The sequence below is a fragment of the Armigeres subalbatus genome, chromosome 3 (assembly GCF_024139115.2).
Source record: "Armigeres subalbatus isolate Guangzhou_Male chromosome 3, GZ_Asu_2, whole genome shotgun sequence".
NCBI lineage: Eukaryota > Metazoa > Arthropoda > Insecta > Diptera > Culicidae > Armigeres > Armigeres subalbatus.
Window position 1 is genome coordinate 403,109,862 of NC_085141.1, and position 23,682 is coordinate 403,133,543.

At 43.3% G+C, this 23,682-nt stretch overlaps 1 protein-coding gene across 1 annotated transcript in view; it reads left to right on the forward strand.

The window, feature by feature from the left end:
• LOC134223034 (peroxidasin homolog) overlaps positions 1 to 22,853 on the forward strand; it is a 491,869-nt gene extending 469,016 nt beyond the window's left edge. The window contains exon 11 of the mRNA XM_062702172.1: positions 22,626 to 22,853. Coding sequence (XP_062558156.1) covers positions 22,626 to 22,853 — 228 coding nt within the window. The remainder of the gene's footprint in view (positions 1 to 22,625) is intronic.
• Positions 22,854 to 23,682: the final 829 nt, after the last annotated feature.

The window sequence follows — 23,682 nt, forward strand, 5'->3', positions numbered from 1 at the left end:
CCTTCACGAACTCCTTTATAAGTGCTGCAGGGAATTCTTCAGATAATTCGTTCGTACCGTTTCTCATAAAAAATCTGAATTTTCGGAGGAATTTCTAGATTAATTTCCAAAGAAATCCTGAAAGAATTCCGATGGAAACTCTTTCCGAAGATTTCCACTGGAGATCCTCCAGAAGTTTCTCTTAAATTCCTCCGGGAGTTCCTCCGGAAATTCTTCCAGTTCCTCCAAATTCTGGCAGTTCCTCCAAGAATTCTTCCAGGATTTCCTCCGAGAATTATTCCGGTAGTTCTATTGGCAGATCCTACGGGGGTTCCTCTGAAAATTCTTTCGGGAATTTCTCCAGAATTTGCTCCTGAAATTCATTCAGGCTTTCTTCCTAGGCTTCTTCAGGAATTTATATAGAAATTCCTTCAGAAGCTCCTCCGAGAATTTCTCTGGATGCTCCTCAAGAAATTCTCCGGGAGGTCCTCTGATGATGATGACGGTCCAGCTACATACCCCTACATAAGATTAATTCTCCAAGATTTTTTCCGAGAACACTTCTGTTAGTTTCACTGGCAGTTCCTCCGGGGGTTCCTTTGAAAATTCTCCCGGGAATTTCTTCAGAAATTCCTCAAGGAGGTTCCTTCGAGAATTTCTCCAAGAGTTCCTCCGCGAATTCCACTAGCAACTCCGGGAGTTCCACCAGTAGCTCTTCCAGGAAATCATTCAGGCTATTTTCAGAAAAAAAAACATTAAGGCTTTCTTTAGAAATTTAGCTGGAAATTCCTACCGAAGTTATTCCGATAGTTTCTCCGGGAGGTCCTCTGGGAAGTTTCTAGGAGTCCCTCCTTAAATTCCTCAGGGAGTTCTTAGGGGAGCTCCTCCGGCAGTTCCTACGGGAATTCCTCCAAGAGATCCACCGGCAGTTTCTATGAGCATTCCTCCGGGAGTTTCACCGGCAGTTCCTCCGGGTGTTCCGGAGGAATTTCTGGAGGAATTCCCGGAGAAATTATCAGAGATATTTGGAGGAACTACCGGTGGAGCTTCTGGAGGAATTTCATGAAGAACTACAGGAAGAATTTCCAGAAGAAATCCTGGAGAAATCTCGTAAGAACTCCTGGATGAACTCTTAAATGAACTTCCGTAAGAATCTTAAAGGACCTCCCGGAGGAATTCCCAGAGAAATTCTCCGATGAACTTCTGGAGGAATTTGTAGATAAATTTCCAAAGAAAGCCTAAATGAATTCCTGAAAGAAAGCCTGAACGAATTTCCGTAGGAACTATTGGTGGAACTCCCGGAGGAATTTTCAAGTGAAAAGCCGGTGGAATAGACGGAGTTGAATTTCTCGATGAACTTCCGAAATCCCATTCCCCGTGAAATTCCTTTCAAATATCATCCAGGAATTCCCTGTGAAGTTTCTGGAGGGATTCTCGGAGGAACTCTTGGAAAAACTCCTGGAGGAGCTCCCGGAGGAACTCCCACTAACACTTCCAGAGGAATTCTCACAAGGAAGTCCTCTTGGAGAAGTTCAATTTCTGGAGAAATATCTGAACGAATTCCCAGGAAAATACCAGGAGGAATCAATGCAGAAATTCTCAGATGAAATCCTGAAAGAATTCCCAGATGAATTGCTGAAGAAATTACCGGATGAATTCCCGGAGGTTTGTTCTGAAGAAATTCCAGGAAGAGCTCTTGGAAAATCTCCAGGAGGAACTTTCAAATTAATTTCCGAATGAAATTCTTAATTCTGATTGAAGTCCGGAAAGAATTCTAGGTCAATTCCGCGGAGAAATTCCTAAAGTAATTCCAGGAAAAGTACCTGAAAGAATTCCCGGGAAAATACCTGGAAGAATTTCCAGAGCAATATTTGGACGAATTTCTGGAGAAATTCCTAAAGAAATTTCTAGAGGAATTCTTGAAAGATATTATGAAGTAATTGCGGAAAGAATTCTAGAATGAAATCCTAGAGGATTTCACTATTGAATTTATAGAGGTATTCCCGGAAAAAATCCTGGAAGTTATCCTGGAGGAATTAAGGGAAAAGTTCCTGGAGGTATGCCCGGAGAAGTTCCAAGAAGAATTTCCGAAGGATTTTCTAATGGATTACAAGTGAAAATATGGAGCGAAATCGGAGGATTTCCGTCATAAATTTCTGTAGAAACTTCTAGTGGAATTTTGGGAGGAAATTCCGTATGTATTCTTGAAGGAACTCTCGAATGCATTCCTGAAGGAAATGCCGATGATTTTCAAAGGAATTTGTGGATAACTTTCCGGAGAAATTTAGAAGTTCCCAGGGGAGCATTTCAAGGAGAATTCTTGAGTCCGAAATGTTTCGAGTTGTTTTAAACTATCATATATTATGGATCCTGGATACCCTAATAAGTTTTTGGGAATCTTCCGAATTTCAACCACCTATTTATGAATATTATTGGATCGTAAAGTGCACATGCTTAAGGGAATTCATTTCAGTACCCGTTTAATCTTTCCACCATTTTGGGTGGGGCGACGGCCCCCTCTGCCCCCTCTGGCTACTTCCTTGCATGTAACTACTGTTCTGATAATGGTTTTCCATTACGGCACCCAAATGAGTGTTATAATGAATATTATGCAACCCATTCGAGTTGCATAATGTTCATTAAAGCACCCATTCCGTTGGTATGGAAAAGTTAGCCGTTTTATCACTCAAAGACGAACTGTAAACCAGATGCTATGATCAGGAATTGCAAAAACAATATTTAGAATTTCGCCGAATGAAAAAATCAAAATAGTTTCGCTTTGCAAAAGAATAATTAGCTTACCATTTTCGAGTTTCTAGTTTCGAGTTTTTATGGGAAACATTGTCGTCTATTTGGGCATAGTGTATCCCTTGTATTTGCCACAAAAGATACACATTCATGCAATGGCGGGCATAGATCAGTTAATAACTGATGAAATGCTAATAGAACAGTAAATTGAAAAGCAGATCAAGGTAAAATGTGAATGACGAAATAAAGATCTCTAATACACGTGTTTACTCAACGATAGCTTTATTCAGAATGATAAAAAGGCGGGTAACAGAGTTTCAAGAATGGTGCATATAAAAGGTAGGACAATTTGACATTCGGCTTACACTCTAAAACAAACTCAATCAACTATTATTATTTACGCTGCTGTCTGTTTCACAACACCCCCTCTCAGACCAAGCGTGAAGCAATGTTTCTTGAAACAGCTAGCTGGAAGGCTCTTGGTGAACATATCTGCAACCTGCTCCTGCGTCGGTATGTACTGCACTCGTATTTCACCAGATTGAATACACTCACGGATAAAGTGGTATCGTATATCCAAATGCTTCAATCTTTTCTGGTCACATGGTTCGTTGGCGATGTGGATACACGACTGGTTGTCTTCATATAGCTTTGTAGGATTGCGGCAATCAATTCCTAGATCCTTCAATATATTCCTTGTCCATATTGCATCACAGGCGGCGTTACTTAGCGACACGTACTCCACCTCTGTAGATGACAATGCGACGGTCGTCTGCTTCCTTGTAGTCCACAGTATTGAATTCCCAAACACCTGGAACAAACTTCCGGCATCGGCGTATCCAACTAGAGGCTCCGGGTTCTCATTGCGTCTGTAGACCAAACTGTAGTCCTTCGTTCCTCGTAGGTAGCGTAATACCCTTTTTAAATGTGTCCAGTGAGTGTCTGTTGCACGGTTTTGGAAACGACTGAGGAAATTTACCGCTGAACTGATATCGGGGCGCGACGAAAGCATGAGGTATGTTAAACATCCGACAAGCTCCCGATATGGATGCTGCGTCATCGGATCTGACATGTTCTTCTTCAACTTGAGGTTGATTTCCAAAGGTGTGGACACCGGTCTACAATTATTCATACCGAATCGCTTCAACAAGGCACTGATGTACTGAGTCTGGTTTATAGTCAATGTGCCTTTTTCCAAGTTTCTCTCAACTTTCAAACCAAGGAAATGGTTGAGTTCATTCATGTCATCCATTTCAAACTCTTGGGTTAAGCTACGTTTGATCTCTTTCAGTTCGTCCAATGAACTAGTTGCCAAAATAATGTCATCGACATACAAAATCAGATAGGAGACCAAACTATTTTTATTACGAACGTACAGGCAGCTGTCGTGTTGAGAACGATTGAACCCAATATGTAGCATAAATTTATTAAATCTTTCGTTCCAGCTACGAGGTGCCTGTTTTAACCCGTACAGGGATTTGTTTAGCCTACATACTTTTCTCCCCCTCTCAAATCCTGGAGGTAGGCGCATGAAAACGGTTTCAGAGAGGTTACCGTTTAAAAATGCAGTACGCACGTCCATTTGATGTACGTGAAGGTTCTTTTGAACAGCCACCGCTAATAAAGTACGCACAGTACTTATGCGAACAACTGGTGCGTACGTTTCTTGGTAATCAAACCCATGGCGTTGGGAGCAGCCTTTCGCCACTAAACGGGCCTTGTATCTATCAATACTTCCATCGGCCTTGTATTTGATTTTAAATACCCATTCACTTGGAATGACACGCTTCCCAGCAGGAAGGTCCACAAGGTCCCACGTGTGGTTCTTTTCCAACGACTGCATCTCGTCCTTGATCGCCATTTTCCATTCTTCCCAATCCTCTCGCTTACGCAATTCTTCAATGTTGTCCGGCAACTCTTCCACGTAGTTTTCAGCATTCAACGCGAAAGCTACGCACACTTCATATTCTGAAAGATGTTTCGGAGGCCTGTGTTGTCGATCACTTCTTCTCAATGGTTCACTTTCTTCCTCCGCACTTTCGTATTCTTCATGTTGATCTTGTTCTTCCTCAGAGTCTTCATCACTTCGGTTCTTCGTTTCGTCCACGACTTCAAACCTTTGTCCAGATTCCGGTTCCAGTAGGCGGTCGGAAACCAAATGATCGTTCGTGTACACTTCCGGGTGAATGCTTCGCTTCACTGGAAGCTCTTCTACCACAACATCACGACAAACTAAAACTTTTCGCTGTTCCGGGTCCCACGCACGGTAACCGTGAAAACCATAACCGATCAAATAGCACACGCCACTTTTGACGTCCAATTTGGAACGTTTTTCTTTCGGGATATGACAAAACATTTTGCTTCCGAACACTCGTAGTCATGATACATTTGGCTTCCGTCCGTACCACATTTCATACGGCGTTTTCATAATCGCTAGCGCGCCAGTCGGGCTCCGATTCATGACGTAAACCGCCGCCTGTACCGCTTCCGACCACAACATTCGATTAATGCCCGATTCATCCAACATTGCACGCGCGCGTTCGAGAATCGTTCTGTTCATACGCTCCGCAACACCGTTTTGTTGCGGCGTATAAGGTACACTTGGTTCCATTACGATTCCTGATTCACTGCAATACGTCATCAGTTCTTCGTTTATATACTCGGTTCCGTTGTCACTACGAAGTCTCGCGATCTTCCGCTCAAAATGTGCAGTAGCCATCGCAGCATACTTTTTGAACGCACTTACCACATCACTTTTTGCTTTTAGCACGTACACTGCCGTAAAGTGCGTGTAATCGTCTATAAATGTCACAAAAATCTTCTTTGCGTCCCATGACTCCGGCTTGAACGGACCACATACGTCCGTGTGAATTAACTCCAAAGGACGAGACGAACGAGCTCTAACACACTCTTCGAAAGGTAGCTTCGACTGCTTACCCATCATACACGGTTCACAGATTTTCACATTGTCAGTAGCTTGCAAATTTCCTTCGATCCCTTCGATCATATCATTTCGGATCAGTTTCATTAGGCCAGACTTACCAATGTGACCAAATCTACGATGCCATAATGAAAGTTGACTTTCTGAATCACCGATCATGGCAGAAGACACTTTCATAACATCCACTTTTAGCTCGTACAATCGACCCTTTCGTTCCGCAGTACACAACACTTTTCCGTTCTTCATGATTCGCGCACTATCTCTTCCGAAAACCACCTCCATTCCGCGTTCCGCAACTCTTTTTACGGAGAACAAGTTGGTATACAAGCCAGGAACAAACAAAACGTCGTACACTGTGCAGCATAGCTGCTTCCCGTTCACCATTGCACTCATTTTGACGTCACCGACTGTGCGACTAACCAGTAACACACCCGACTTAGCAACATTTATCACTGTCGGTACTCCCAAGTTTCGCATATTTATGAGACAGCTTCTGTCATTTACCATGTGCTCCGAAGCACCGCTATCGAGCACCCAACGAAAATCACTACCAGCACTATGCAAAGCATCTTGTTCTAGGCTCGCGACAAAAGCGATATCATCGTTTTCCACTTCAGCCCTGTGCGCTCCGGGCCTATTCTTCTTCTTCACTTGTTTGCGATCATTACATTCTCGATCCGGCCATTTATTTTCAGGACAGTCCACTCGCTTATGACCCGGTTTTCCGCATGAATGACGTTCCCGGATCCAAAACTTTTGAATTTCCACTGAACTGCCGTTTTACATCTTCACTGAGCAGTCTCGATTTAACAAAATCCATAGAGCACTGCTGTACCGGAAGCGTTTCCAGTACGGTAATCAACTGTTCGTACGACTTTGGCATTGATTGAAGCAAGAAAAATACCAGAACCGGCTCATCAAACTTAATGTTTGCCGATTCCAACTCCCGCACAACTTTCTCAAACGACAAAATGTGCTCTTCCATAGAACGACCATCACTGTACTTTGCACCGGTCAACTGCTTCAACAAGAAAAACACTCCCGAAACACCTTTTTGCTCGAATGTTTGCTTCAGCACTGCCCAAATAGCCTTTGGTGACGTTTTCCACGAATATATTCCAGTTGTGAATCCGCAATTTTGTGAATTAACACCGATTTACACTTTGCTTCTTCTTTCTTCCGTTTTTCTCGCTTATCTTCTTTTTCCGCTTTCACTGCCGCAGAATCAGTCGGATCATCCAGATAAAACACTTCCTCTTCCAGTCGCTTTTCGATACAATGCAACAACTCCAACTCTTCCAGGTATGCTTGCATACGAAAGCTCCACGTCGAGTAATTTCTACCGTCGAACAAATACACTCGCTGTGTACGTTCATCTTCCATTTTGCCGAACGAAAAAAATGGCGTCGTAATCAGCAAACACTACCGCCGAACCGTTTCCACCGAAATTTTTTTTTTTCGCCCGCGTTCTTGATTCCACTTGCGACCGAAAGCACTTTTATTTTCCGCTACTTTTCGCGCATCGATTTTCCAATCGAAAAGATTATGGAAAAATTCTCGTGACTGAGACCATAACCTGACGAAATAAAGATCTCTAACACGTGTTTACTCACCGATAGTTTTATTCAGAATGATAAAAGGCGGGTAACAGAATTTCAAGAATGGTGCATATAAAAGGTAGGACAATTTGACATTCGGCTTACACTCTAAAACAAACTCAATCAACTATTATTATTTACGCTGCTGTCTGTTTCACAACAGTGAAGCCATAGAAGAAGAAGAAGGAAAATGGAGCGTTTCTGCTTAATTTTGTATTGCTTATTTTCGCCATAACCAAATATCCGCATCTTTTTCTTGATGTCACTCATAAGCTTTTGGTTATTGAATGTGGCAATCTTTTTTTGACATTTTTACAGGCAAAGCTAGCTCGTCCTCCAACGCATTAAGTATCTCACGGAGTCTTTAATGATGGACAAACAGGCGAAGTTAGGAAAAATTGGTGGGTTCAATGGTTTTATATTTTTGTCCTTCTCGTACAACAAAGTTGCATCAAACGGCTATAATTTAACTCAAAAATGAGCTCGAAGACGCATAGTGTTTTATACCCACCAATCAACCAAAATAATTCTCAATTCCTGCATTCGATTTGACGAAGCCTAGTTGGTAATAAGGTATTGAATTTGATGCTGATCCGCCATGTTAAAAAAATGACGAAGTGTATCGATGTTGCAGTATCACCAATTGTGGAATAATTTGGGTTTTAAACAGAAACAAAATTTATATTTCTGTATCAGCACAGTCAAACAGACATAACTCCTATTGAAATTTAGTTCAAAAAATTTCGCCTTCGTAGAATGTGTAGACGCTAATGCCATCTCTTGCACAATCTACTCGAATGAGTGGCAGCCATGACGAATTTCCTTTTGACGCTTCGCGTCCAACGTTTAAGGACACTTAGCACCGAGCCCACATAGCACTGAATGACAAAATCAGACAAAGTTTTTGTATTCGTGATGCTCATGTGTTGCATTCATAGTCCTCGACCTCTAAAATCGAATGGTTACTGGCGTATTCTTGTTTGATTTGGAAAATTCCGAGATAATTTGTTAATAAAGATGGAAAATGTACATCGCCTTAATGGCGTTGAAGTTACTTGCATGTTCATATGTATAAGAGTGTTTTTTATATCTGAATGCCCCCAAGAGTTTTTTTTTTCCAAAAATGGGAAATACATGGTGACACATGGTGGAAAACTTTGTATGCAAACTTCGTCACATCCGCTTTGTTGAATAAATGAACATGTATGCAAGCATTTGTCGAATCGAATCAGTAGAACATCATAACGGAAATCAACCTAACTTCTCCATGCAATCCACTAAAACACTTGCGTATGACATTGGTCTCCAATTAGCCTTGCGTGAAATGGCGTAGGATTGCCAATCCGGAGATGGCGAGTTCGATTCTCGGTCCGGTCTAGGATGTTTTTGGGTGGGAACCTAGTTGAAAAGCAGACCAAGCTCCGGATGAAATGTAGAGCCATAGAAGAAGAAGAAGTATAATATTGGTTCGATGCAGATATTCTAGGTTCTCCAAATTGTTCTGGAGTTCAAATCAATTGGACTACAAGGTCAACTATGTCTAATATCCAATCGAAAACAACCCAGCATCAATCCAGACAAGTTCAGCTCTTGGACATGTTCTAGGTTCTCCAAATTGTTCTGGTGTTCGGTCTTCCACGCCAACTCCACCTGGTAGTTCAGATCAATAAATCTACCAGGTCAAAAACGCCTGGTATCAAACCAAAATCAACTCGGCATGCCCATACCTAATTAAGCCTAATATAACCAGACTTCCAACTTCCTACTGGAACTTCGCCGGCTTTTCAGCTTAGTATTTTATTAGCATTTCCTTAGTTATTAATTGAAAGTTTTTCTATGCCCGCTATTGCATGAGTATGTATCTTGTGAGGCAAGTACAAACGAAACACTATGCCCGCCCAGGTAATCCAACCCAAAAACATTCTGGACCAGACCGGATCTAAATCACCATCTCCGGCTTGGAAATCCTAAGCCTATGCTCGCAAGGCTAACTGGCGACCCCTTGGACATCTTATGCTCATGGAAATTAGGATCCTATGCTTTTTGAACTGGATTTGGTACATACTGACGATGAGGACATTGCAAAAGTCATGATTGATCTAACAGACACTTTGACCTGGACTTGAAAACGTTTTGGAGTACCTTGAAATAATAGGGTAAGACGGTATAATGCGCCCAACCTGGCCAAAACGCCCCCCTTCGATTTCTAGAAAATAATAACTAACTAAGGGTCAAAATCAGTTGATAAAAATGATGCACATAAATGGAACACTATTATTAGCGTAATTCCACACGGGATCTAGCCTAAATGTATACAATATTTGACGTGAATCGTCAATATTGCATACAAGTTGTAAGCAATCTTGTTAGGAAGAGGACCATTTTAGCGAAGAATAGCGTAAATTTCCACATGTCAAATTTTACGCGCTGTTTATTTTTCATTACTTTTTTCTGTGGGGCTATGAAACGTCTTTGGCTAAGACGGGGCGTTTTACCCAGGCACTTTTTAAAATCCATTTTTCACGACTTTTCTAAAAAGCTTTTTTACGTGTTATCTGTAATATTTTTATATGACTACTCACGGGCAATGCATTTGCGACTTCCTGGACTACCAAATAACACAAAGTTTGCATAAATTGCGTTGAAAAGTAAAAAGTTATCAAGGTATTGCCTTAGGGGGGGGGCATATTATACCGTCTTACTCATTTTTACTAAAATTTTAGCTAAAAAATATCGTCTAGGAAAATTATTCCGATTTTGTCACTGTTCCGATTTTATCAACTGAAACTCACAGACCGTTTTGAAAAAAAAAAACGGATCATATATGTACATGAATGTAATGAATTTCATTGCCATGTACATAACAAATCTTGATATTTTCATCCATAATGTCCTCAGTTCATATTTTCGGTTCTCATGTTTTTTTTTGGATGTCGACAACTAAACAGCATAAAATTAAAACCTTACAAAATTATTAATAAAAAATAAAAATAAAATAAATCAAATTTCTTAACCAGTTATTAGCCCAAGCCTAAACTGTCGTAATCTGGAAAAGTGGCGTAACAGCCATTTTACAACATGTATGTTTTCCATTTTTCTGTTAAAGAGCTCGATGAGTAGTACTCGTTAACACCATTTTTGGAAAATGGCGTATACGTCACTTTTTTAGATTACGGCAGTAAAGGTTCAATTGAGCAAAAGTTATGATCCAAGAACAAAAGGAAGCCGACAACCGATCACCTTCCCCTACTTCCCAACATGCAGTTAGGTTCAAGTTTCCCTTGATACAAGTTCCATACGAATCCCTGCACACTTGTTCATTTATTTAATAAAACGGATGTGATAAAATTTCCATACGGAAAGTTTCGCACAAATGTACCATGCGTCTCCATATTCTTTTATGGTGTAACAATTATGCATCGTTGATGTGGTCATTCCATTATTTAGAAACACTAGCGAAACTGGCGGTGGTAGTCAAGCTTTACTGAACAACGAGCTTGAGACAAAGCAAAAGCGCATGCTATCCCTGGAGGAGTATTCGAATGAACCACTGGGAGAATTTTGTAAATTATTCCTGGAGGAGTTTCTGCAAGATTTTCTGGACATGATATGTGGAAACACTGGTGGCATCCATGGGATTCATCACTGGACTTTTGCTGGACAACAGAGGAGGACCGATGCTGGGATGGCCGGGGCGCCCCCAACTAGAAGCTGGGAAAACCGGAATGGGGATTCCCTCTTCAACCTACCAATTTTAACCTAAAGAAACCGTTGGGGTTTTCGCCCGACTAACCGCTACCAGCAACAATGACGTGTTTTATAACAAGCCTCAGAAAGTAAACATCGAACCAGAACCATCGAAAGCTAGCTGGAACTTCAACTACTATGGACCTCGGAAAGCAACGTACAAGGGATGGACCCTTCTGGGGACGCTGGGACGCCCTCAACCGGAAGCTGGCCGAACTGGCATGGGCATCCCTCCTAGCCTCTCTGGATGTGGTACATCGCTCTGTTAACTACTCAAAACCTGCTGCCATCTCATTACCCTACATTACGATTGGCTGGCTTTTCGCCAACAAGCCAAAAACCAGTTTCGCTTTGGCAACGTTGTTGGTCAGGTTTCCTATATGCCGCTATATGCCGATTTATACCCACAAATTCAGAAAATTGGGCAGCTGGTAGAAAACTGGGTCTGGATAAAGAATCCGGTATTCAGTTTTCTACCGATCACAGGCTACCAATACACTGGGAAACCTCAAATTAAGTCATCTTTATGTGAAAACACTGATGGCGCTCATGAAATTCATCACTGGATGTTGGCAGGACAACATAGAGGGAGCGGGGCTGAAATGGCCGGGGCGCATCCAACCGGAAGCTGGAAAAACCGGAATGGGGATTCTCCATGGCCACCCAGTTCTTTGCACTTCCCTCCTCAACCGACCAACTTCAATCTCGAGAAACCGGCATCGGTACAAATCAGGATAACATAAAAGGAACGACACCGGAGGCTGAGGCGCCCCTAACCGGAAGCTGGCAACTGGCTCTCCCAGGTCTATTACTCTCCTCTCAACCAACTTTCAAGCTGCAGCGGCTCAGCATAACAGCAATTTCTACAAACAAATTTTCACCTCATTCTTCTCATTCTTCTGACTCGATATTACCTGGTGGATAGGATAGTCTGAGACGGCCCCAACCGGAAGCCACTCTTACCGGAATGGGAATGCCTTTCTGGCGATCTGATGCCTCTGAAATAATCAAATACAACACCCACAAATCCGGATCGTGGGGCTCTTCCAGTGGAAAAATGGGTTGCATAGAGCATGTTACTCAGCTGTGCAAGATCCACCAAAGCTGGACAAAAATGGTCCGAAAATGCTTCAAAGAGAAACGATGAGGTCACATCCAAGAGACCAGCCAAAACATATCGGAATCAATGGCGGGGTGGTGGCGGTCCCGGAGATGCTGGCACGGCCCCAACGGAAAGCTGTATGGGATCGGAATGGGGACCCCTGCCGGTACTCTCCGGGAACGGAACGCCTCTCCTTCCAAGAAAACTGACTTCGATCGACGGAATGGATCAAACCTCCAAAAACAATAGGTTGCTTATCAAAGAAACGAAATCCAACCACGCAATCCGAGCTTATTAAAATTACGGCTGAAATCTAAAACTTACCAACGACGGTTTCTTCTTCCGGCTAGATTCAGTCGGGATCAACCTTCTTTACTAGGCAGCACCTGAAAGGGAAGAAAAGAAATATAATTTCTGCTCAGTAAACTGATCCTTCAAAAATGCCGTGAATATCAGGTCCCAACACACCATCTGTTCGTTGATTTTAAGGTGGCATACGACAGTATAGACCGCGTAGAGCTATGGAAAATTATGGACGAGAACAGCTTCCCTGGGAAGCTTACCAGACTGATCAAAGCAACGGTGGATGGTGTGCAAAACTGTGTGAAGATTTCGGGCGAACACTCCAGTTCGTTCGAATCGCGCCGGGGACTAAGACAAGGTGATGGACTTTCGTGCCTGTTGTTCAACATTGCGCTAGAAGGTGTCATGCGGAGAGCCGGGTGTAACAGCCGGGGTACGATTTTCAACAGATCCAGTCAATTAATTTGTTTCGCGGATGACATGGACATTGTCGGCCGAACATTTGTAAAGGTGGCAGAACTGTACACCCGCCTGAAACGTGAAGCAACAAAAGTTGGACTGGTGGCGAATGCGTCAAAGACAAAGTACATGCTTGTGGGCGGAACCGAGCGCGACAGGGCCCGCCTGGGAAGCAGTGTTACGATAGACGGGGATACCTTCGAGGTGGTCGAGGAATTCGTCTACCTCGGATCCTTGCTAACGGCTGACAACAACGTTAGTCGTGAAATACGAAGGCGCATCATCTGTGGAAGTCGGGCCACCGCACCAAATGTGTTATGTACAAGACGCTTATAAGACCGGTTGTCCTCTACGGACATGAAACATGGACAATGCTCGAGGAGGACTTGCAAGCACTCGGAGTATTCGAGAGACGGGTGCTTAGGACCATCTTTGGCGGTGTGCAAGAAGACGGTGTGTGGCGACGAAGAATGAACCACGAGCCCAGCTCTACGGCGAACCCAGTATCCAGAAGGTAGCTGAAGCCGGAAGAGTGCGATGGGCAGGGCATGTTGCAAGAATGCCGGACAGCAACCCTGCAAAGATGGTGTTCGATTCCGATCCGGCAGGTACGAGACGGCGTGGAGCGCAGCGAGCGAGATGGGCAGACCAGGTGCAAAACGACTTGGCGAGCGTGGGGCGTATCCGAGGATGGAGAGATGCGGCCTCGAACCGTGTATTGTGGCGTCAAATTTTTGATTCAGTGTTATCTGTTTAGATGTAGGGGAGAACGGTCCAAAATGCACCCCTTAAGCTTTTTCGAAGTTTTCGCCCATATAAACAAAAATACCTAACCATTTCAACGTATAGGTGCAAAATTTACAAACCCAGCTACATTTCACAATGATTTCCTATTCAAAACAATACAATTTTCATGACTTTCTAACGCATTTAAAAAATCTTTTAAAAATAGGCCTGGGGCAAAACGCCCGAATGGTGGTCTAAAATGACTCAATTGCATGTAAAATGATGGTGAACGCATGGTTGTTTGTTTTTTCTTAATGGATTAAACTACAATCTTACGGATGTGGTGGAAGAATAGCAAATCGTTAAATTTGAGTGAATATGAAGGGATTTAGCTAAATATTTCCAATGGAGCTCAAAGATGGATAACTAATTATGGATTGTAATCGTAATATTCGTTCATAAATGTACTACAACAGATTATATGAGTGATTTCATGAGTGAGGCCATTTTGCCCCAGGGGTGCATTTTGGACCGTTCTCCCCTAAACTAAATAAATGAAATGAATGTCGACGTATAAGCGAGCATACAAGCATATGGAGACGCATGGTGCGCTGATTCATTAACTCCTCGTGATGGGAGATTGATTTTGCTTTGCATAGTAGGAAATGTTTTTTGATGAAACATATCTTACATTCGCTCACAATTCTATAGTTCAGAAATTAATTTAAAGTTTATTACTTTGTTATGCGTATGAGATTGACTGCCATTTTGCCCTTTTTCAAGTTGCAGTTAAATCAAATATAACTGAAAAATTGAATATTTTTATTTTTCAAGATTTTAAGTCACAATAGCCACCAAACGGCGTATTTTAATATTATCTGAAACATTCTAGAACATGCAAAAAATGTGGAAATAAAAATGAAACAGATATGATGAAAAACCCATTTTTAAGGGGTTGTCAGCATAAAACATAAAAAATCTCCAAAAGTAACGGAATTATGAACTTGGTGTCTTCGACAAAGTTTTGCAGGAGAACTTTTGCTACAACTTTCATGAAGACTAAAAACTTATGTGTTGTTAAGTGCAGAACATAATTTTTTATCTCACTTTAGGGGGATTGATCAGTAAGCTGAATACCTCTAAAGAAGAGAATTAACTTACTAGTGAAATGTCTGAAAGACACCATTACGCCCAATTGCATAGTAAAGGTACTATTAAATAAACGTGCTAAAAACACAATTTTAGCCACTGTGGACTGGATGGTTGAGATCTTGAAGTTTGGCTGGTGTTTACGTCGCTATTGATGAGGTTGTGTCGAGATGATCAGAATAGGTGATCTGGGTGCTTGGATGTTGGGAGACGATGATTGAGACAGATTGTGTTGTATGCTTACGATTGATGAAGTGTATTGTATCCATTGATGAGCGGGGTTTCCATTAATTCGGCACAGCATTGACAAAGCACATCATCACCGCTGCCCACTACATCATCGCCGCCCAGTTTGGTCTGTGCAATAGCAGTGTTTTCCTAAGTCCATACGATCACACTAAATGTTTAAACTGTAAGACAATTTTTATTTGAATTATGTTATGGTCGTATTATGTTTTTATGTGTTAGAATTGTAGGATTACGAGAAGCCCCTCCTATATGAAACACGTCAAACCAAATAACGAAAAACGGTAGACTGTGTAGGTTTTATTTTACTATGTGTAGCCCGCTGTTCCGTCGTTTTGGAACAGGTGAAAGACTACCAGAAAGAATGAAAATCTCCAAATAATTACACGATGGGATTACCATTCCGCATTCAAGAAATAAGCGAATGGCTTATGCGCCACCTCAGTATGAGGACTATTCGCCAAGATGATTTTCCCGGTGTGAGACCTAACCTCAGGTGTGTTCAGTTTATTCCTTTAAAAAGGATCAGAAAACGGTCCGGATGTCCCTAAATATCTTTAACCAAGTCTTATTAGAACTCTTCTCAAGCAAACGACCATAACTAACGACTCTACCCTAATTGAAGCTGATTAACAAAATATTCGACACGGACAAAAATTTAAAGAGCTCTATTCGGTACTTTTTTACCCTATTTTTATTTTTATTTTTAAGCCTCCCTTCAAGAGGCTCGGAAGCCTCCTTTCAAGAGGCTCGGAAGCCTCCTTTCAAGAGGCTCGGAAGCCTCCTTTCAAGAGGCTCGGAAGCCTCCTTTCAAGAGGCTCGGAAGCCTCCTTTCAAGAGGCTCGGAAGCCTCCTTTCAAGAGGCTCAGAAGCCTCCTTTCAAGAGGCTCAGAAGCCTCCTTTCAAGAGGCTCAGAAGCCTCCTTTCAAGAGGCTCAGGCCTCCTTTCAAGAGGCTCAGGAAGCCTCCTTTCAAGAGGCTCAGGCCTCCTTTCAAGAGGCTCAAGCCTCCTTTCAAGAGGCTCAGAAGCCTCCTTTCAAGAGGCTCAGGCCTCCTTTCAAGAGGCTCAGAAGCCTCCTTTCAAGAGGCTCAGAGCCTCCTTTCAAGAGGCTCAGAGCCTCCTTTCAAGAGGCTCAGGAAGCCTCCTTTCAAGAGGCTCAGAAGCCTCCTTTCAAGAGGCTCAGAAGCCTCCTTTCAAGAGGCTCAGAAGCCTCCTTTCAAGAGGCTCAGGAAGCCTCCTTTCAAGAGGCTCGGAAGCCTCCTTTCAAGAGGCTCGGAAGCCTCCTTTCAAGAGGCTCGGAAGCCTCCTTTCAAGAGGCTCGGAAGCCTCCTTTCAAGAGGCTCGGAAGCCTCCTTTCAAGAGGCTCGGAAGCCTCCATTCAAGAGGCTCGAAAGCCTCCTTTCAAGAGGCTCGGAAGCCTTTTCTAGAGACTCAAAAGTCTCTTTTTAAGATCCTTTCAAAAGGCCTCCTTTCAAGAGGCTCAGAAGCCTCCTTTCAAGAGGCTCAGAAGCCTCCTTTCAAGAGGCTCAGAAGCCTCCTTTCAAGAGGCTCAGGAAGCCTCCTTTCAAGAGGCTCAGAAGCCTCCTTTCAAGAGGCTCAGGCCTCCTTTCAAGAGGCTCAGAGCCTCCTTTCAAGAGGCTCAAGCCTCCTTTCAAGAGGCTCAGAAGCCTCCTTTCAAGAGGCTCAGAAGCCTCCTTTCAAGAGGCTCAGAGCCTCCTTTCAAGAGGCTCAGAAGCCTCCTTTCAAGAGGCTCAGAAGCCTCCTTTCAAGAGGCTCAGAAGCCTCCTTTCAAGAGGCTCAGAGCCTCCTTTCAAGAGGCTCAGAGCCTCCTTTCAAGAGGCTCAGAGCCTCCTTTCAAGAGGCTCAGAAGCCTCCTTTCAAGAGCTCAGAAGCCTCCTTTCAAGAGGCTCAGAAGCCTCCTTCAAGAGGCTCAGAGCCTCCTTTCAAGAGGCTCAAGCCTCCTTTCAAGAGGCTCAGCCTCCTTTCAAGAGGCTCAGGAAGCCTCCTTTCAAGAGCTCAGAAGCCTCCTTTCAAGAGGCTCCAGAAGCCTCCTTTCAAGAGGCTCAGAAGCCTCCTTTCAAGAGGCTCAGAGCCTCCTTTCAAGAGGCTCAAGCCTCCTTTCAAGAGGCTCAGAAGCCTCCTTTCAAGAGGCTCAGAGCCTCCTTTCAAGAGGCTCAGAGCCTCCTTTCAAGAGGCTCAGAAGCCTCCTTTCAAGAGGCTCAGGCCTCCTTTCAAGAGGCTCAGAGCCTCCTTTCAAGAGGCTCCAGCCTCCTTTCAAGAGGCTCAGAAGTCTCCTTTCAAGAGGCTCAGAGTCTCCTTTCAAGAGGCTCAAAGTCTCCTTTCAAGAGGCTCAGAAGCCTCCTTTCAAGAGGCTCAGGCCTCCTTTCTAGAGGCTCAGGCCTCCTTTCAAGAGGCTCAGGAAGCCTCTTTTCAAGAGGCTCAGAAGCCTCTTTCAAGAGGCTCAGAAGCCTCCTTTCAAGAGGCTCAGAAGCCTCCTTTCAAGAGGCTCAGGAAGCCTCCTTTCAAGAGGCTCAGAAGCCTCCTTTCAAGAGGCTCCAGGCCTCCTTTCAAGAGGCTCAGAAGCCTCCTTTCAAGAGGCTCAGAAGCCTCCTTTCAGAGGCTCAGAGCCTCCTTTCAAGAGCTCAGAGCCTCCTTTCAAGAGGCTCAGAAGCCTCCTTTCAAGAGGCTCAGAGCCTCCTTTCAAGAGGCTCAAGCCTCCTTTCAAGAGGCTCAGAAGCCTCCTTTCAAGAGGCTCAGGCCTCCTTTCAAGAGGCTCAGAAGCCTCCTTTCAAGAGGCTCAGAGCCTCCTTTCAAGAGGCTCAGGCCTCCTTTCAAGAGGCTCAGGAAGCCTCCTTTCAAGAGGCTCAGGCCTCCTTTCAAGAGGCTCGGAAGCCTCCTTTCAAGAGGCTCAGAAGCCTCCTTTCAAGAGCCTCAGGAAGCCTCCTTTCAAGAGGCTCAGGCCTCCTTTCAAGAGGCTCAGAAGCCTCCTTTCAAGAGGCTCAGGCCTCCTTTCAAGAGGCTCAGAGCCTCCTTTCAAGAGGCTCAGAGCCTCCTTTCAAGAGGCTCAGAGCCTCCTTTCAAGAGGCTCAGAGCCTCCTTTCAAGAGGCTCAGGCCTCCTTTCAAGAGGCTCAGAAGCCTCCTTTCAAGAGGCTCAGAGCCTCCTTTCAAGAGGCTCAGGCCTCCTTTCAAGAGGCTCAGAAGCCTCCCTTTCAAGAGGCTCAGAGCCTCCTTTCAAGAGGCTCAGGCCTCCTTTCAAGAGGCTCAGGAAGCCTCCTTTCAAGAGGCTCAGAAGCCTCCTTTCAAGAGGCTCAGAAGCCTCCTTTCAAGAGGCTCAGAAGCCTCCTTTCAAGAGGCTCAGAAGCCTCCTTTCAAGAGGCTCAGAGCCTCCTTTCAAGAGGCTCAGAAGCCTCCTTTCAAGAGGCTCAGAAGCCTCCTTTCTAGAGCTCAGAAGCCTCCTTTCAAGAGGCTCAAGCCTCCTTTCAAGAGCTCCAGGAAGCCTCTTTTCAAGAGGCTCAGAAGCCTCCTTTCAAGAGGCTCAGAAGCCTCCTTTCAAGAGGCTCAGAAGCCTCCTTTCAAGAGGCTCAGAAGCCTCCTTTCAAGAGGCTCAGAAGCCTCCTTTCAAGAGGCTCAGAAGCCTCCTTTCAAGAGGCTCAGAGCCTCCTTTCAAGAGGCTCAGAAGCCTCCTTTCAAGAGGCTCAGAAGCCTCCTTTCAAGAGGCTCAGAAGCCTCTTTCAAGAGGCTCCAGAAGCCTCTTTTCAAGAGGCTCAGAAGCCTCCTTTCAAGAGGCTCAGAAGCCTCCTTTCAAGAGGCTCAGAAGCCTCCTTTCAAGAGGCTCAGAGCCTCCTTTCAAGAGGCTCAGAAGCCTCCTTTCAAGAGGCTCAGAAGCCTCCTTTCAAGAGGCTCGGAAGCCTCCTTTCAAGAGGCTCGGAAGCCTCCTTTCAAGAGGCTCGGAAGCCTTCTTTCAAGAGGCTTGGAAACCTCCTTTCAAGAGGCTCGGAAGCCTCCTTTCAAGAAGCTCGAAAGCCTCCTTTCAAGAAGCTCGAAAGCCTCCTTTTAGTAGGTTCAGAAGATGCAAAGGGAGCCTCCTTTAAGTGACTTGAAAATCACCTTCATGGGGCTCGGAAGCCTCTCTACGAGAGGATCAGACGTCACTGATCAAAAGGCGCGGAAGCCTTTTTTAAAGCTCCTTTCAAGGGGCTCCGAATTATTTTTTTAAGAGGATTGGTCGTACTGACCCGTACCCGAAGTAACCGAGGCTCCGAGAAGGGGTACCTCAATTAATGCAAAATTTCTAAGGGTCTCAAGAAAAAGGTTGAGAACCGTTGTTCTATGTGGTTGATCGGTGTTGCCTCCGTCGGCTACATGCTGCGCTGGTCAGCGATCAGCTTTGCCGCTTGGGTCCGGTGACGTACAAACACGCGCTGGCTGGTACGTTGGAAAGGTGGACTACCTTCTTACTGAACTGGCTTCTTGGTCAATCGACTGCCTCCGGATGGTGTAGGGGAGATCTTCTTCTTCGTCGACTTCGGTTGGCTGGCTACTAGGACTATCAGTAGTCACCTAGTGCAGCGGATAAACGCACCAAAAAAAAGGGGAAGGGGGGGCAGTTACCGCGATTAACCCACGTGAATGACGTTGGCGTGGGTTCTGGCCTCAGAATGGTTGGCCAGCAGATTTGCGCACTAGAGAACCCGATGGAAAGCTCTGGCTTGAATGATAGCGGTTCGATCCTTGGCTTTTAAGCTGAGAATAGAAAGCCGTCTCACAGCTGCACGCACGACAATGGAGATTAAAGGGGTCACAAAATCTTAGACCCCCTCCCCCCCTTAAACCTGTGACATCATTATTGAACGACCCCTAAGACACGCACTTGCACGCACATAATTATTCCATACCTTTCTATCTTCTTAACTTTTGCACACTTGATTTAAACGGGATTGGTTTTAGACTTGTTTTAGCTAACTGTTAGGTTAAACAAATATATCTACTTCGAATATCGCGATCACAGGCAGAGCCACACTTCCAACTTCCAACAACTTCGAGTCTCCAGGCAAATGAACAAGTTAACATTTGTCCTCAGATAGGAAAGCTAAGAAATTAGATTATCCGGAAACGCGAAATCGTCGAACAATGTAGGGCATCCTGCTTTGGCAAGTTTCGGTTGGGTCATGTCCTCTCATTTCCCTATTTACAAGACCCGAACTGAGTTATCAGTTCCGAAAGTATTTCAACCTTCGGACTCGTTAATTAATTTGCTTCTTGACTTCGCGAATCGAATGCGGTAAAGCGTGTCCATCCGTTTGCCTAAGTTTCAGGTGTAATTCGGGTTTTTGAGTTTTCTTAGCTGGTATGAATATAACATAATGATTCGATTTATAGAACTCGGTAAATATTTGAATTCTATTGAAAGTTTCTTTATTTAATTGAACTATGACAATAAGAGCAATAATAACAACAAACCAACAGCAAACTAATAATAATAAAAAATAAAATAGACGCTTCGCGTACCTGTTGAATATGTTTTATGTATCATGTTGTGTACCTCCTAAGGTCCATGTTCTATTTTAATTCACCCTTGACAAAGGCCAAAAATACAGGCCGACACGCCGAGAAATCAACACAATAAAACACATAATTTTCTAAATTATTCCTTATGTAAATTCTTGGAAGAAGAAGATTTTTTTAAAACACATGCCGAAGATATTCCTTAATCAATTTCCGAACAAATTTCTAAAGGTATATCCAAAGACAGACATTTTCGAAGGCTTAATCCTAAAGGAATACCGCAGGTATTCCAAAAATAATTTAAGTGGGTAGTCCTGAAGAAATATCCGAAAGATTTTCTTTAGGTATTTCCGAAGAAATTTTCAAAAGAATTTGACGCCAAAATTGGAAATGATCCAAATGTGCCAGAAATGCTAGTGTCCCACCATCACTAGAACTCTGGCGCCGCCAGTGGGGACAAAGCCGTTATAACTTTTTGGCTTTTTGGTCGGCGATTGGAATATTTCAAACTCATTTGAAGTATCATGAAACGGGAAACACTTATTTACGTATATTACGTATATTACGTACAATGAAATATGCTTCTCGCAAAGTTCCGTAGACTGCGTCAAAAGTTCCGGAGGTAAAACTATGCCACACGTAAATTTCCATTTCAAGCAATCTGTTTTGTTTTGACAAAGCTCAGAATTGACCAAAAATGGCAAATATAAAGCATGTCATCTTTACCTAAAGCTCGTTCAATATGAAGTATTCAAATGACTCTCATGATGGAATGAAGATTCTTACTAAAAAGCAGCTGAAAGAAATGTCAGAACCATAATTTCGTTTGACTAATCAACTAAAACGCCAAACGGAATCAAAAGGAATACAACAATCTTGTAAAGATTTCATTATTCCAAAGGTTTTAAAAAGCTAAATGAAGCTGTCGAAGAAGTAAAGGAATTCCGTTTATCATTTAATAAATGTGCATTGTTCAAGTTTATTTTATTAAAATGAGGCCATAATACATATATTATTGTAAGTAATTTTGATGAATGAAAGTATATACTGAGCATCGAGTAGTTTATTCATCTTGCCGTAGACTGCGCGAATGGTGTAAAGATGACTCTTTAGCCTGTGATGAGTTTGACTGCAATCAGCACCAGCTCTGCGTATTTTTTTCATGATCAGTCACTCAATTTCAGCTCTCTGCTTCGGCAAAACTTTTTTTCATATTCTTGGACCTTTGAACACCCAGACATCCCTTACCCACCGGTGTAAATATTTTGACTACTATCACGCTGTGGATAGTGACGGTAAACCATCAAGATTCACTTGCCGTTGATATTTTGAAGAAACTTGAAATTTTTGACAACGGAGCAAAGGCGAGAAAAATTTTGACGTCCTATAGTCGTATTACAGCACACGTCGATGTGTGGATACATATGTCATGTTGGTAATTAAACATCAAACGACAGGGCATAAAAAGGAAATGAAACATATTTTTGCTCACTGTTGTGCCGTAACTTTTCAATAACGTCAGTAGATAATCAGCCGTAAAATTTTCAAATCCTTGGAGACAAACTCATTAATTAGCTCATATGCGGGTTTGTGTAATTAGTGGAAGAAACATTGGTTCGATATACCTCTATATAGATGTAATCATAATACGTCAGTGTAGCACCAATCGTTATTTGTTTTAATTTGAAAACTCATTGATGATGCTCAATCTGATCATTATTTTGTGAATTCAAGCATATACTTTTTTATCATGAAACTAATCCTGTGAAAATATGCGTTAAATATCAGAGTTTATTGGATAATTTACCACTAAATTATCAGTTTCAACGAGCTAGTTCCGCTTGAATTGCTGTGTTTTGCTCGCCGAAGAATTAAAAGCGTAATAACTGTTCCATCAGCCTAATAAACTATACAAATCCTTTGCAATCTACCCCGTTGCTGTCTCATTAACAACTCGTGATAATAAATTAATGAACCATCCCGTTGATCAGATCACAGCCTAAATAATCCTTTTACCAATTTCACTCATCCTCCCTCAACCAAACACGCATAACGTTCGAACCAAGTCTAACGATTTCCATTTCCGATTTCGCTTCTCGTTTTTCTTCCCACCCCTCCCAGATCAGCGACATCCATCAGTTCTACACGCGCAACTACGACCTACGGATGGACGAGATGGAATTCGTGATGAGTTCGATCTCGAACAGCGGCGCCGTCCGTGTGCTGGCTGCGGACGGCTCTACGGCGGTCATAATTAATTTACTCGCTATTATCGTTGCGGGAGTCGGTGCCCTTGTCCGTGGTGGTGCCGCCTCCGCCGCCGCCGGTGGAGCGCTGGTGGCTCATTAATTATTAAGTCGATGATCCGCTAGAACGCGTGCGATGCTGCCGCCCGGGCCACGAAGCAAGCCGGATATCGCCGGCGATCATCTTGTTCCGGAGCCGCCACACTGAAGGACCGCCGCGGCCAGCCAGGCAATTTGCGACGCGACGGGAAAAACGGATGGCGCCACTGGCTTTTGAACGCACACTGAAACACAAACACACACACGCAAACATATGAATGCGCTCAGGAGAGCGCGTTTGAAAATTCGGTAAGTCGGCCGGCGAAACGACGGGGACTGTAAATTGGATAGCGTTAGGATTTTTTGTAATTTTTGCCCCTCACATTCGAAGAAGGAAATTCGGAGCTTTACGACGGCGGTATGATGACTAGTGGAAAAGTAAACAAGTGATAACTGAACTGAAAATCTCGTAAGTAGTTTTTAGACGCAAAACTGTACGCATAATAGCATAAGTAATCGCAGTAGAAAAAGGAAAGTAGTGAAAACGGAGGATAAGCGCGTAGCATTAGAACAGTGCATAACAGAGTGATGTTGGGGTCACCAAAAAAACTCTCGTTCGAAATAATGTTTATTGATTAATGGCGCGTAAAATTGTTCAATAGGGTGTTCCAGATATGTTAATGGATACTTTTATGTTTTTTTTAATACTTAGTAATTAACTTCTTTTCAAATTTCTATTTGACATCGATCGATGAAGGATTCCATGAAATGAACAAATGTACATTGTACATACTCATCTAATTTTCTTCAATTTCAAAGCAAACCACTATTGCAATACACTCTCAAATCGCAGCTATAGAAAAAGAAAACCAGCGGATCACGGAATTTAATTT